This window comes from Dasypus novemcinctus, chromosome 3 (genome assembly GCF_030445035.2).
Source record: "Dasypus novemcinctus isolate mDasNov1 chromosome 3, mDasNov1.1.hap2, whole genome shotgun sequence".
In the NCBI taxonomy this organism is placed as follows: domain Eukaryota; kingdom Metazoa; phylum Chordata; class Mammalia; order Cingulata; family Dasypodidae; genus Dasypus; species Dasypus novemcinctus.
In genome coordinates this window covers 107,468,302-107,482,148 of record NC_080675.1, presented here as the reverse complement: position 1 = coordinate 107,482,148, position 13,847 = coordinate 107,468,302, and the positions used below count along the sequence as shown (strand labels likewise).

Genomic DNA, 13,847 nt, shown 5'->3' with positions numbered 1-13,847 from the left:
GTAAGAGCAGACACACTCCCCAGAATCTTGACAGAAGCAAAGCTGGCTGAAGCTAAAAATGTCAGCTCTAAAAGAAAAGGACTGGGGTGTTTATAAACAGCTGCTTTATCACATAGTCAGGTTAACGTTCTCTAGTTTAATGCAACTTCGAGACATACTCTTTTTTTTCTTTTTTTGAGACATACTCTTAGTTAGGCTTTGTGACTAAGCTCAATGGAAAATAAACGAGCACTCCTCGCCCCTCCCCAGTTTTTTAAATATGAAAGTTAAATTATCTAGGAGAGAAACAAAGTGTCTCCAATCCTTATACCTGATAACAGTGCATTAGTGTTGCTATAATAGATTCAAAATATATTGTATTGTATCTCTACTGTATACTGTACAGTAAACAATGCATAGACTGATTTTTCTGATCACTCAACTTTAATTTTGGTAAAAGGACTTTTTTAGTAACAGGAAGACTGCCAAATATGTTCCTAATTTATAGGTGAGATTGAATCAGCATATATGAATCAGAAGAAGGTCATTTAAAATTGTTATATACTTCAATTTTTATAATTCTCACTCTTAAACCTAAGAAAAATATTTATAAGGCCCACCCTTGAGTGAATCAAACAAAATAGTTCCATGGATGACTTCTTCTCATCTGGGATAAGAAGCCAACAACCCCTGCTAATATTAACATTATGAAATTTTATAAGATTTTAAAGATTTCTTTGAAATAAAAAGTCTATTTTACTTTTTAATTAAATCTATTTCCCAGAAAGGTCCTCTAAAAAAGTATCCTGCATTTTCTTCTAGCTGACAGTTCTTGAAACCATGGTTGAATGCTTTCTTTATCCTTTGGTGAACAATTGAAATATCATATGTTCAAAGACTGAGCTTTCTCTTCTTCTTGCCCTGTAATTAAGGCATTTTAATACATTTCCTCATAGTTGTTACAAGAGCAAACTATTAAGATTCATAGATTGAGACAATTTGACTCCTCTGATTATATAAATACATACAATATGAATTTTTCCTAATCATGGATTTGAAAAAATAACAATAAAGCACTTCGAATAAAATGATTAATCTCTGGATGGTTAAACTGTGTTGCTTTAATATATGTAAATGATTTATAAAAATGGGAAAAATATAATACATTTGGTTAAATATCCAATACTATAAATAGGGTAAGTGATAAATTCATTAATTAAGAACACATTTTTCCCCGAATCCATGCATATTTTAAGCATTTCAGTGTTTTTGATTTATTTAAAGATAAAATACTGTATACATGGTTAAAAATAGTCAATAAATATGGACATACTTCTAAAATCATACCAAAATTAAAATTTTAGCTTAAATGTACAAGCTTCTTTTCCGAACATAGATGCATCTAGAAAGAAATACATTTATTTTAATATTCCTTGTTGGGAAACTATATTTGCAACTCAAGAAAATGCGTTTTGTAAACAATGCTAAAAAAAAAATAAAAGCTTAAAAGATATGATTTATAAAAGCTTTAAAATTAGTTTGCCAGGAATATAAAAAGGCTGAAATTACATATTTGCTATCTATCTTTTTAAACAAAAAATGATTCACACTGATATGTAGGAGCTCAACACTTTTCAGAGCACAAAGAATGCTAATATGTTTCTGTCTTATATTGAATAGATATTGAGACTTTCTTAGTGCTTTTCTTTATTATAAGAATACAGGTTTGTTACTGGGTTCTATTTTATGCTAGCCAATTAGATGATTTTGGGGGTAAATTTTGGAGATAAAAAAAAAACAACTAAATTTAAATTACAGTTTATAATCTAAAGTTAAAATTGGCAGCAACAAAATATTAAACAATTTAAAGGTAATGATTTTATATTATAAAAAGCAATACTTTTGACAAGGTGGATGTGACAATCCCCCTAACATTTTGTTTTTTTTATTATAAAATTATTCAAACTTATAAAAAGTTGAAAAACCCTCCAAATATATCATGCGGATTCTCTCTCTTCCCATCCTTTTTAAAAATATCTTTCTCCCTCTCAACTTATATATCAATCTTGCTGAAGTATTTAAAAGCAAATCCCAAGCACTGAGTCACTTCACCCCTACATATGTTAGTATGCATTTCTAAAAACAAAAACATAAAAACAGGACATTTTCTTACATAACCACAGTGGTCTTGTCACCTAACAAAATTAACAGGAGTTTCCTAGTGTTATCTAAAACCTAATCCACATTCAACTTCCACTCATTGTCTCAAAAGTCTTTTTCCTAGTCAGTTTGTTGAAATCAAGGTATAAACAAGGTCAAATGCATTTGATTGTGGTATCTCCTAAGTTTCTCTTTCCTAGTACAGTTGCTCCCTTCCTCTGTTTATTTTCATGTCTTTGTCTTGTTGAAGAAATTGCTCTGAGTTCTTATTAAAATTGAACCTGGAATGTCACTGTTGAAGAAAGGGGAGTACTGAGAAGCAATGAAACCTGTCAAACTTTTCAAGATTACTTTTGGCTGTAGGGAGGGTAAAGGGATAACCTTCAGATACTTCTGCCTATATAATAATCTGGATAATATCTAAGAAGACTTTAACAATTCCACCCTTCATATTTTAGAGTGTAAAGCTGTAATAATTATTTAATCACTCATGAAACTTGTGCTTTATTATTTTCCTATACTGCAGTTTGTAAAAGTTTTTTTTTAATAGTGTTATTGATACATAAACTAACTGACATGAAAAGAAGCATATAAACATTTAGTGATTCCAAGTTTGTAAATAGTTTTCTTAGAATGTATAAAGAAAAAATTGAGAATTGTTTTTTAATTAATCTGAGAAATTCAAGTTGGCATATTTCTTAACTTTTGTTTTTATCCTTCTTAAAAAATCGGATCATTTAAAGAGAGGTAGGTTGTCATTAAATTTAATTTTTGTGGAGCTTTAAAATATTAAGTTACTAGGATGGTAAACCACTAGACAGCTCTGTCTTTAAAATCTCATGTTGCACTTTTAAAAATGAGATGTACATAAAATTTAGAGGATTATAAAATGTCAGAAAATTACAAGTATTAGAAAAGAGAAAATGAGACTTTAATATATCTTCATGGTATCTGTGCTCAATTAAAATGTAAATAGCATATATAAGACTGGCTTAGTTTTACCTCTCAATAGTTTTAGCTAATAAAACTTTAAAAAAGGCAGTGAGGCACAGGTTTTCAAGATCCAAAACTTGAATGACTTTAAATGGAATCATATGAAGTGCATGACAGTAAGTAATCAGAGATAAAATTATCAAATTCAAATGAAATAAATTCAAAAAGTAAAGGATGAAGGGCAATTAATTACCTATTTTGACAATTCGAAGTGGTCAAGTTTTTAAAAGTAGACACAGGAACCTTAACCTATCTATATATGAGTGATAAATGAGGCATTTTGTGTCATTACTTTCCCATAAATCACTTTCTTTAACTGCTGACGGCTTTTATCAGATCTAACCTTTTCAAGCGTCTATTAGAGTGCTAACATTTTCAACTTTGACACATGTGCAGTTTACAAATTCTGCAGCTGATTAACTCTGGACAGAAGCTCACTGGCATCAGTGTCTTCAAGTTGGGTGAAAGCCTTAGGGTCTCAAAAACTCAGACACTTAGATTACAGTACAAAAATCTCAATTAATGTACAGGGTTTGGCTTTACAGTTGGTAAGCAATTGTTTCTGTTGGGAAACAAACATGGACAAGACTTGATTTGCCATGAAACAGGTTACAAAAGCAATACTAAAAAATAAAAAAGGATAAGAAAACTCTGGATGTAAGTGTTAACTTCCAATCAAGTACTCTTTTTTTTTTCCTTAAAAAATTTTAATTTTTTTAAAATTAAGATTTATTTTTCAAAAAATGTTCACAAAACTTCAGTTTTGACACAAGATCAATATGTTAGTATGGTATAAGGATATGATTGTGAATAAAACATAATTTAAGTGGGGCCATTATAATGATTAAACCATTTTAGTGAATATATGGAGAGCTGTCGAATTAAACCAAAATATATTGCTTAAGTTTTCTGTGAATTTCCAATATTCTAAAGTAGAGGTTGTTTTAGGAAATTCTGCTAATCAATTCAGTTGAAAAGGATAAAATGAAAACTTCTCTTATCTTCCCTACTTTAAAATATCAGATTTTCATAGACCACCTTTTATACAGAATGCTAAAATGAACCACTTATTACTACCATGAAACATTTTAAACATTGATCACAAGATGAAACTTTCAAATAATCAAAATACTTTCCCATTAATAGTGGTGAAATAAATAATAAGGCAACAAAATCTCCCTTTTCATTCCAGCTAAGAGAAGACTGAGACTTTACAATATATTCAATATATTCTAATTTCTTAGTAGCAAAAGAGTCAAATAGAAAAGGTGAACTTGACTGTCCAAGGGTTTTGATGATTAACAAAAGTGTGCAGGTATCAGTGATAAATAGTTCATTGCATTTATATAGCAAGATACATAAATACATCTGAGTAGATATGGGTCTGTGGGGACAAAGATATTGAAGACACTTACTTAGAAAATATAATTGACACAGACCTTGAAATAAAGCTAAGCTTTAAGGAGATATTGTCTTTAACAATAATAGCTAGTTGTTTGATTACCACAAGCCTGCTACTTCAAATACTATTAGTTTTGATAGAAACAAACCAGCCATCAAGCCTAAATAATAAAATCTGACTAGATGAGCTAAGGACACTAAAGTAAAATTGTTCACGGAGAACCTCCTACGGCAGACTGCCTCTTGCTGATAAATGACAAATCTTGGAAAAATAGCGGGGGAAGGACAACTTTTTCTAACATCACAACCCACATAGTCTAGTAATGTCACCATTGAAGGCCTATCCATGACAAATTAAAAACTTCTTTATTTCACTAATAATGTCACTCATCACAAAGCTGGGCAGTTACACTTTGACAATTCAGATGTAAATCCTGGGTTGCCTATGAGGATTCATGACAAAGGAGTATTTATCATTTAAAACAAAAGGACATGACTTCTTGGTGTTCATATCAAAGACCAGTGATGGATGAGGCCATGCTAATCAAAAAGACAGACTAGAAAGAACACAGATGTTTGCTATTTTGATTAAGAAAAGATTATTCCATCCCCTAAAACCTAACCTATAAGCCCATTTCAAATAAAATTGTTTTAAATGTATAATGTTTAAAAGCGCTCTAAGAGCTTAAAATTGCCAGCAATAACTCTTATAATAAAATAATCACTTTTCCAACCTCAAATTATACTAGCAAAATTTATAGAAACCAGGAAAAGATCAAACAACCAGAAAGTAATCACTCGTCAGTCATAACCCATAGAGGGATTTCAGAATGGTATTATCCCTCTCAATTATTATTTTCAATCTAGAAAATGAAGAGAAAAGAATGCCTATCATTTCAAACTTTGATAAATAGCACACATGTGAGCTATGAGCTGAAATCAACCTTTGAAACTATAAAGAGAGCAATGTTTAAGACATTTTTTTACCACATTTGTTTTTGGCCATTGTATTTTTGTTTTTCATTCCAAATGCTTTTAAAGTTGAAGAACATTTAAAAATAGTTGTCCATAGTTCAAGGTTTATTTAAAACCTTAAACACAATTGATTCTGGTGATTTTAGCACATTCATCACCATTTTGAATGAGAGAGACCAAAAATAAGTGTGGCACTAAAAAAAGGAAAAGGTATTTAGAGCTGGAGCTATTGAGAGCACTTCCTCCCATTTCACTGATGAAGAGCTATCATCAGGACTGGCTAATAGAAATCCAATTTACAAGGCTCTGCTCATTTGAGTGCCTTTCAAGATGCACAGGATTGGTAACCTTTCAGACCTGCAAACAAATGCCTGCTCTTCCAGGGCAGAACATTTTAATGTGTGCTATTGGGATGCCATCACTGCAAGGTCACCTTGAAGAGGTGTGGCGTGGATGGTGGGGGTGGGGAAACCTCCTTTAACTGATCTGTTTTCTGCTAATTTTCCCCAACAGTTTTCCTATCCCATTGAAGCACACTTGTTGAAAAGCTTTTAATCATCAGAGGGGTATATGACTAATAAACCAACCAAACAAACCAAAACACCCAAACCTCCTTCCCCATATAATATGGAGACATAGGGGGTAAAAGAACTATTTATTCATTTTTAAAATCAAGCAAATGAAAAATCTTGGACATTTTGGTCGCACCAGGTGAAAAGCAGATAATATGCAAGTTTTCCCTTTTGGGTTGGATCATCTTCCTCTCAAAATGAAAATACATCAAACTCACAGGTCATTCTTTGCATCCATATCACGGTACTTTTTGTATGGAGAATTTGTTTCACATTAATTGTGGCCACAGGTTTTAGACCAGCAAGTGCATACCATTTCACCCTGCTGAGCTGTGTCTGTATGTTCACTGGGGTCTTGTTTTTACTGACCATATTAATTCTTATATGTCCTACTTAGAATAGGTGTGGCTGCTCTTTTAAGCACACACCTGCTTCTCATAGAGGGAATTAAAGAGTTGAATATTCCAGAGGACTTAACACTCAATTTATTGAGAGGTGTTTATAGAACAACAAAAATCTTTCACCTTTTGGCCCTTTTATGAAAAATTTACTGGATGCCTAATATATTTAATATTCAGTAGCATGTGAGAATAATTTTTATGCAACTCTGATAGTTAGAAAGATAGATAACTCAATTATTAGATCATCTATCAAAATATTCAGATGTATAAGAGGCTACTAAAAAGATTGATGACTGAGAAAGTCCACTGATTCTCTAGCCATCATATTCACGCATTTGGCCAGACAACATTTTTCGCTGCCTTCAAAAGCAAGCTTCATTACCCATCACTCCACTGAAAAGAGTTTATTATGAGGCTGCCATCTTGGCAAGACTATTATTTAGATGATAAATGCTGAGGGGGGAAAAATTGTGTCTACCTTTTTTTTTCTTTACGAAAAAGATGAGCTTTTCTGACAGATAAAACAAACAGCATCAACATTTCTAATTAACTTAAATTTGGCAGATACAAATATAGGTCAGTTAAAGCTATGATGCTATCTTCTGCATGAATTTTGCCCTTAATTTGTAAAATGTAAATTAACTAATTAGAAGAAAAACAGCATGATTAGTGACAAAATGCTTCAGCTGGGTCTTTGCTGCCCGACATTTATGATCAACTATAATGAATTATTGCTTTTAAAATAATTGATAGGATATATTTTTTTCTCACTATAATGAAAGAACTTTTACTAAGAATTTAGAAAAGAAGGTCAGGAATCCAGCAAAACAACAAAACTTTGTGGTGAAGTTTCTGAGGAAAAGATGTATACAGATTGCTATGATAGAAACAACTGGGCTAATGTGTTGTCTGTGTACCTAGAGGTGAATTCAGGGGAAGGAAGTCTTTAGACATTAAGTCAGTAACAAACCCAGTTTAAAATTATATTATAAAAATATGCCTAAGACTTGGCTTGACTATGGGTTTACTTTATATTCAGGACTTAACCCTTTCCCTATCATGTCAAATGGATTTGTTGTGTATGCAAGCAATTAGTGAAGAATAGTGTGTGTGTGGGGGGCGGGGGGAGGGTATGTGTACTCATGTGCTGGATGGAGGTTCTGATGTTAGAGGATGGATACAAAAACAAAAAGAATTTGACCGCTTGAATCTCAGCAGGAGAACTTGTCATTGTTCAGTAAAATTAATCCACGTAATAGTTAAATGCAAGGAGATTTTCAACTATCCCTAGGTAGATAAAGATTCTATAATGCAAAGTATGTCCATAATGTCAGATATAAATGTCAATTAAAAATTACACAAAATCCTGAAAGGTAAGGTCTTCGGGGGTGGTTATTCTTCAATACAATGGAGTGTATGCGACCGGGCCTTGGGCAGGCAGAGCAGGATTGGGTCTTGTCAGTTTTCATAGCACATGAAATGAGAGGGCTAATCTGAATGAGGAATACTAGGGAAATTGGAGCTGAAGCCTTGTGGTAATGTGGATAGAAGCTGAAAGTGCTCTGTCGGTTCTGAGCATTGGTTTTCAGTGACATGACAACATTTGAAAGAGTGGAGAATATAGAATGAGAAATAATTCAGACAAAGATGTATGATATCTTGTGTGAACTGGAAAGTTCAGGAATTCTGCAAAATAGGTGAAGAATTAAAGAACAATTAAGTACGTCAAAATTTCACTCCTAATTTTAGGTATGCTGTTAAAATATGTATCTTGGACAGAGACAGAAGTATCTTGATTTCATTTAGCAGACACATCACATTTGGAAACAATACAACAGATAAATTGAAATATTCCCTTTTCCAATATTATGGCAAATACATAAAACTTTTTACATTCGGCAAAGTTCAATCTACATGTTTGGAAAATAGTATTATACTCATTTTATATTTACTAGTTGTGGAGACAGCAAGAAAATCTTTCTGAATAGCTGCTCCTGATTAAAAAGAGGAATTCTTAAGTATTTAGCTTATCACTTTTATATTTTAGAAATTCATTAATAGTAAACACTTTTCATCCCCACACCACTGTGAAATTGAATTAAGAAATAATACAGATAACTAGTCAAATTTATGTATATAAATCTATCATAGAACATCATATTTATTCTACATGACAGAAAATTCTCTTGACAGCTCTCTGGCCTCTACCTAACTCTTCAACATCTTAACAAATAATGTATCTACAAGGTAACTACTTCAAAAGCTACCTGAGATTTACCTTTATGTACATTAGTCTTGCACTTCAGAGGTAATCTTCAAACATTTGAACTTCAATAAATTTGATGCTATCACAAAGATAAAGGCGTAAAACATTATCGCATAAGAGACCTCATATGTCTAGTTTTTCTCTTTCAAGCATTAACAAATCTCCATTCACATTTGTCATTTTGAAAAACTAGTTTAATTTCTCTTCATTAAAAGCATTAATAGTTTCAAGTAAAGTTTTCAGCTTAATGGTAACTGGGAGGAAAAAAGGGCTACAGCAATTTACAAAGCAATCATTTCTACCCACTGAAATTTTGAAATATTTCTCTATTTAAAATCCCGATACATGTTTGAGGAATGTGTTTATCTGTGAATGAGGAGAAAGGCAAAGAGAGTGTCAGGTATCCTGACCAAACTTGAGTCAGTCGGTGTTGCAAGAAGGTCAGACCCTTTTAGCATTGTACTGGTGTGTCAAAATACGTCAACAAACCATCACACCACAGGAAGAAGAATGACCTTTCAGTTCTCTACGTTTGGGCTGCCAATTGAGCTTTGGACAGGGGGTATGCATGAATGGTTTTCCTAGTTGCTTGACAAATGTGACTCCCAGGGTTTCTTTCAAGTATGATTGTTAAAAGCCCTAGGTGCTTACATTTTGGCACAACTTTCTGAACCCATATAATTCAAGGCAGAAACCATGTTAGGTTAACTTTCAATACCCTAAATAATCATATTTGGAGCAATGCAGAATAAAATTACTTTATAAGTGTTCAAAAGGTGAAGGTTGGGAGTCAGTTAATTTAGAAATAATCTTATTCTCTATAAGAGTTATAATTATTGTTAATCAGGTCTCTATATGTTACTATACGTGTCATTACATTATGGTTGTCTTCCTTCTCTCTGTCCACAAAAACAGGTATTTCTCTACTCTATCCTTCTCTGAGAACTCACTTTGCCTACTTCTACTGCAGATGTTCCCTAATTAATACAGCAAGGATCCATCACTTGAACACCTGTCCCACAACCCAGTTATCTTAAAACCAGATTATTTTCCACTCTCAGTTCTTTAATGGCATCACTATTCTCTCCACCACTAATATCAAAACCTCAAAGTTCGGGAAGCAGACTTGGCCCAGTGGTTAGGGCGTCCGCCTGCCACAAGGGAGGTCCACGGTTCAAGCCCCGGGCCTCCTTGTCCCATGTGGAGTTGGCCCACGTGCAGTGCTGATGCGTGCAAGGAGTGCCCTGCTGCGCAGGTGTGTCCCCCTCACAGGGGAGCCCCACATGCAAGGAGTGCGCCCCATAAGGAGAGCCGCCCAGTGCCAAAGAAAGTGCAGCCTGCTCAAGAATGGCACTGCATACACGGAGAGCTGACGTAACAAGATAACACAACAAAAAGAAACACAGATACCCAGTGTCGCTGATAAGGATGGAAGCGGTCACAGAGAAATGCACAGCGAATGGACACAGAGAGCACACAACTGTGTGGGGGGGTGGGTGGGAGAAATAAATAAAATCTTAAAAAAAAACACAACACCTCAAAGTTACCTTTTTCCTGCCCCCTTCCCCCACACCAATTTAGTTACTAGCCAAATTCTGCCTCTATAATCTCTGTAACTCTATACGGTCCCCTTCCATTTCCACTGCCACCATTATAATTTGGGAATGACTAAATACCTCAAAATGGACAAATGTAAAAGTAAATAGTATTCCTATTCTCAATTTCTTGTTCTTGCCCACTCTTAGCACTGCTACCAGAATATCCATTCTAAAGTCACATTCTGATCATGCTGCTTTTTTAATGTTCTGTTACTTTCCAGCTCTGTGAGCTTTAACTGGGTACTTAATCTCTTTATGCCTCAATTTTCTCTCAAAAAAAATGGTGATAAATACTAGTATCTAACCATAGAATTGTTATATGTGGATCAAAGGGTACAGTATGTTTAAGTGCTTAAACCAACAGCTTGCACATAGTAGTTGTGCAATTAGTGTTAGCTGTTATTGTGATCTCTGCATGTTTTGTCTCCTGATTAAATTCATTGTACTTGAAGCTAAGGTTAGGTTTCACTCATCTATGTAGTCTCTGCAGTACATAGTATGCTGCCTCTACACAGAAGCAACTCAATAAATATGTTCTGAATTCAACTCGACATTGATCCTACGACTGATGGACCAACACGGTGGAACCTGATGCATTATTAATACATAGTGGTGAAAATACTCACTTGACATGAAAAAAAAGAAGGCAATTGGGGCTGATCAAATATATTGGTCCAGTGTTGAGTTCAACATGGTTTTACATACTTGGCCCATTAGCACACAACTGATGACTTCATTTTCACTACCTTATGATCAACATGGAATACACTTTAAGTATCACAGTTGAAGCCGCCAAGACTGTGATTGCCTCCTACTTACATGAGTTGATGAGCTTTATGACATTCCCCCTAAAAAATCCCTTTTACTAAGGAAAGGAATTTTGCTTTAGTTTTGAATTAATGGTCACTTGGAATGAACTAAGCAATAGAACTAAATTTAAAATGGGAGATGGTGGTGGTTAGCAAAACTGTCAGTGACAAATAGGAAGGAAATGGCACTAAGGAATATACCAGGAGAATCAGGAGAGAGGCCACTGGACACCTACCTGGTAGAGCCCTGTGTGAGAAAATAAGGGTGAATAAAACAGAAAACATCTCAAGGGAAGTTATTCAGGTAGGAAAGGAGTAAAATAAGAGAGAGGTATTCATAAAACTTCTAAGAGCAGACTGTAAAATTTAAGGGAGGCAGAAAGAAAAACACAAGAGAATATAACTGGCTTCTGTTAAAGGATGAAGTGAATGCATGGGAAGAGTTTAGTTTTTATAAGGAAATGACTTCCAGAGTCAATGATAAGTTAGGATTAAAGGATGTTTATCATTGCTGTTATGAATCCATATAGGAAAGTGGATGTGGCTCAAGTGATAAGGTCTCCACCTACCATATGGGAGGACCCGGGTTCAATCCCTGGGGACTCCTGGTGAAAAAGAAGAGAAAGCGTGCCTGCGTGGCAAGCCAGTGCCCATGTGGTGAGCAGAGTGCCTGCACAGCAAGCCATGTTTCCATGTGGTGAGCACAGTGTCCATGTGAGTCCCTGCATGGTGAGTCAGTGTCTGCATGGTGAGCCAGTGCTCATGCAAGTGAGTCATGCAGCAAGATGATGACACAACAAAATAAAGATGAAGGGGAGAGTCAAGGTGAAGTGCAGCAGAGACCAGGAACGGAGGTGGTGCAGCTGACATGGAACCTCTCTTCACATCAGAGGTCCCCAGGATCGAATCCCGGTGAATCCTAGAGGAGAAAGATGAAAAGACAAAAAGAGAAATAGATAAAGAAGATCACACAGCAAATGGAAACAGACAGCAAAAACAGCAGGGTGGGGAGGGGAAGAAAAAAATAAAATAAAATGATTCCATATAGATTTCTGTTTTATGAGAAGAATATGAAACATGTGGTAGTACCCATGGCTCATTTTCACTATTTCACATGTGTGAGGAAGGAATGAGTAAGGGCAAACTGGGCAACACAGTATCATCATCTATAAGTCATCCATCCCAGGAGATTCTTGAATGATACCAAATAGAAAATGCTCAGAAATGGGGAAATATGTTTCTTACTGGAAGGAGAGGAAAGCGGGAGAAAAGGCATAACTGCTGTTAACAGAGCTCTGTCTCACAAAAACAATAGGCCTTTTTTATTTAGTCCAAGAGGCAGCAGAAGCCCTTAGTGAGTGCTATTAAAAAAAGTCCCTTTCTAACAACCATGTGCTTGTTACCTGACCCTTAGCCTAAACTATGTCAAAGCCTTCCCTTGAATTGGGCAAGGTATAGTGACTGAAAATTCCATTCCCATCCTCAGGAGAATATATGGATCTCTGCTTGAGAGAGAGCTCAAGGAAGAGAAAGAAACCTGAAGGCTTTGCACAGTACTCTCTCAGAGATTAGTTTTACTTAATGCTTAACGAAATTTGTTTATGATGAAAATGAAGTCTATAAATTTAATGGCATAAGTAAGATTACAAGTTCCAAAATGAACAAGACAAACTAGTTCACAATGAACTAATAATATTCACTTTGCTAAAAACCATAATTGAGAGATTTCTCCTTGGAGCCAAGATGGAAAAACAAGAACTGGATTTAATCTTCTGCTCAGAAACTACTGAAAAACAAAACAAGATAGATGCCACAACAATATTTAAACACTAAACAAGTAATGAAGGACAGTTACCCCTGAGTGATGGGAAACAAAAGATGTGAGCACTCTGATTCCCAAGCTTACTGCTTAGAGAGGGTTTCCATACTGTGACAGAGGCAAGGGGGACACAGACAAAGTCTAGTGGTCTCCCTGAATTGAGGAGATGGACCTGGGAGAATGGAAAGGCCAAGGCAGCTAGAGTTTGCTGGAGAGGGTTGCAGAGAGAGAATTCGAGAGACCCGCAGAGGGTTTCCCTTGAGTATTCATCAGAGTACTAATCAATGTATGCATGTAAAAATACAGAAAATTTGAACAACTCTATCAAGTTGACTTAATTGGCATTTATGGAACACTCCACCTAATAGGAGTAGAATAAACTTTCTTTTCAAGTGCAACTGGAACATTTACTAAGATAAATCATAGCATGGGCCATACAACAAAATATCCGTCAATTTAAAAGGATTCAAGTCACACAAAGTTTGCTCTCTGACCCTAGAGGAATTAAATTAGAAATCAATAACAAAGATATCTAAAAATATTCCAAATATGTGGACACGAAATAGCATACTTCTAAATAACCCATGGTTAAAGAAGAAATCAAAAAGAAAATTAGATAGTATTTGGAACCAAATGAAAATGAAAATGCAACATATAAACATTTGTGGAATGCAGATACAGCAGTACTTAAAGGTGAATTTATAGCATTAAATGCCTATATTGGAAAATAGGTATGATCTTAAATCAATAACCTCAGCTTCTACCTTAGCAAGAATAGTTGAAATTCAAAGTAAAGAAAAGTTAGAAAATAATAGAGATTACAGTGAAAATCAGTGAAAGAGAAAAAAGAAAATCAAGAAGAGAAAAATCAATG

The 13,847-nt window shown here is 34.7% G+C and overlaps 1 protein-coding gene across 8 annotated transcripts in view; it reads right to left on the bottom strand.

Moving 5' to 3' along the window:
* The window catches only part of CDIN1 (CDAN1 interacting nuclease 1), a 263,141-nt gene that overhangs the window by 80,208 nt on the left and 169,086 nt on the right, over positions 1–13,847 (bottom strand). Inside the window, exon 11 of one of the 8 annotated variants that reach the window (XM_058293871.2) lies at positions 8,760–12,073. The exons of 6 other annotated variants lie outside the window; for them this stretch is intronic. In XM_058293871.2, the coding sequence (XP_058149854.1) occupies positions 11,743–12,073 (331 nt within the window). In that variant the 3' untranslated portion in view covers positions 8,760–11,742. Of the gene's footprint in view, positions 1–8,759; positions 12,074–13,847 lie in introns of those variants that run through there. One more of the 8 variants, XM_071214096.1, reaches the window with a different exon arrangement.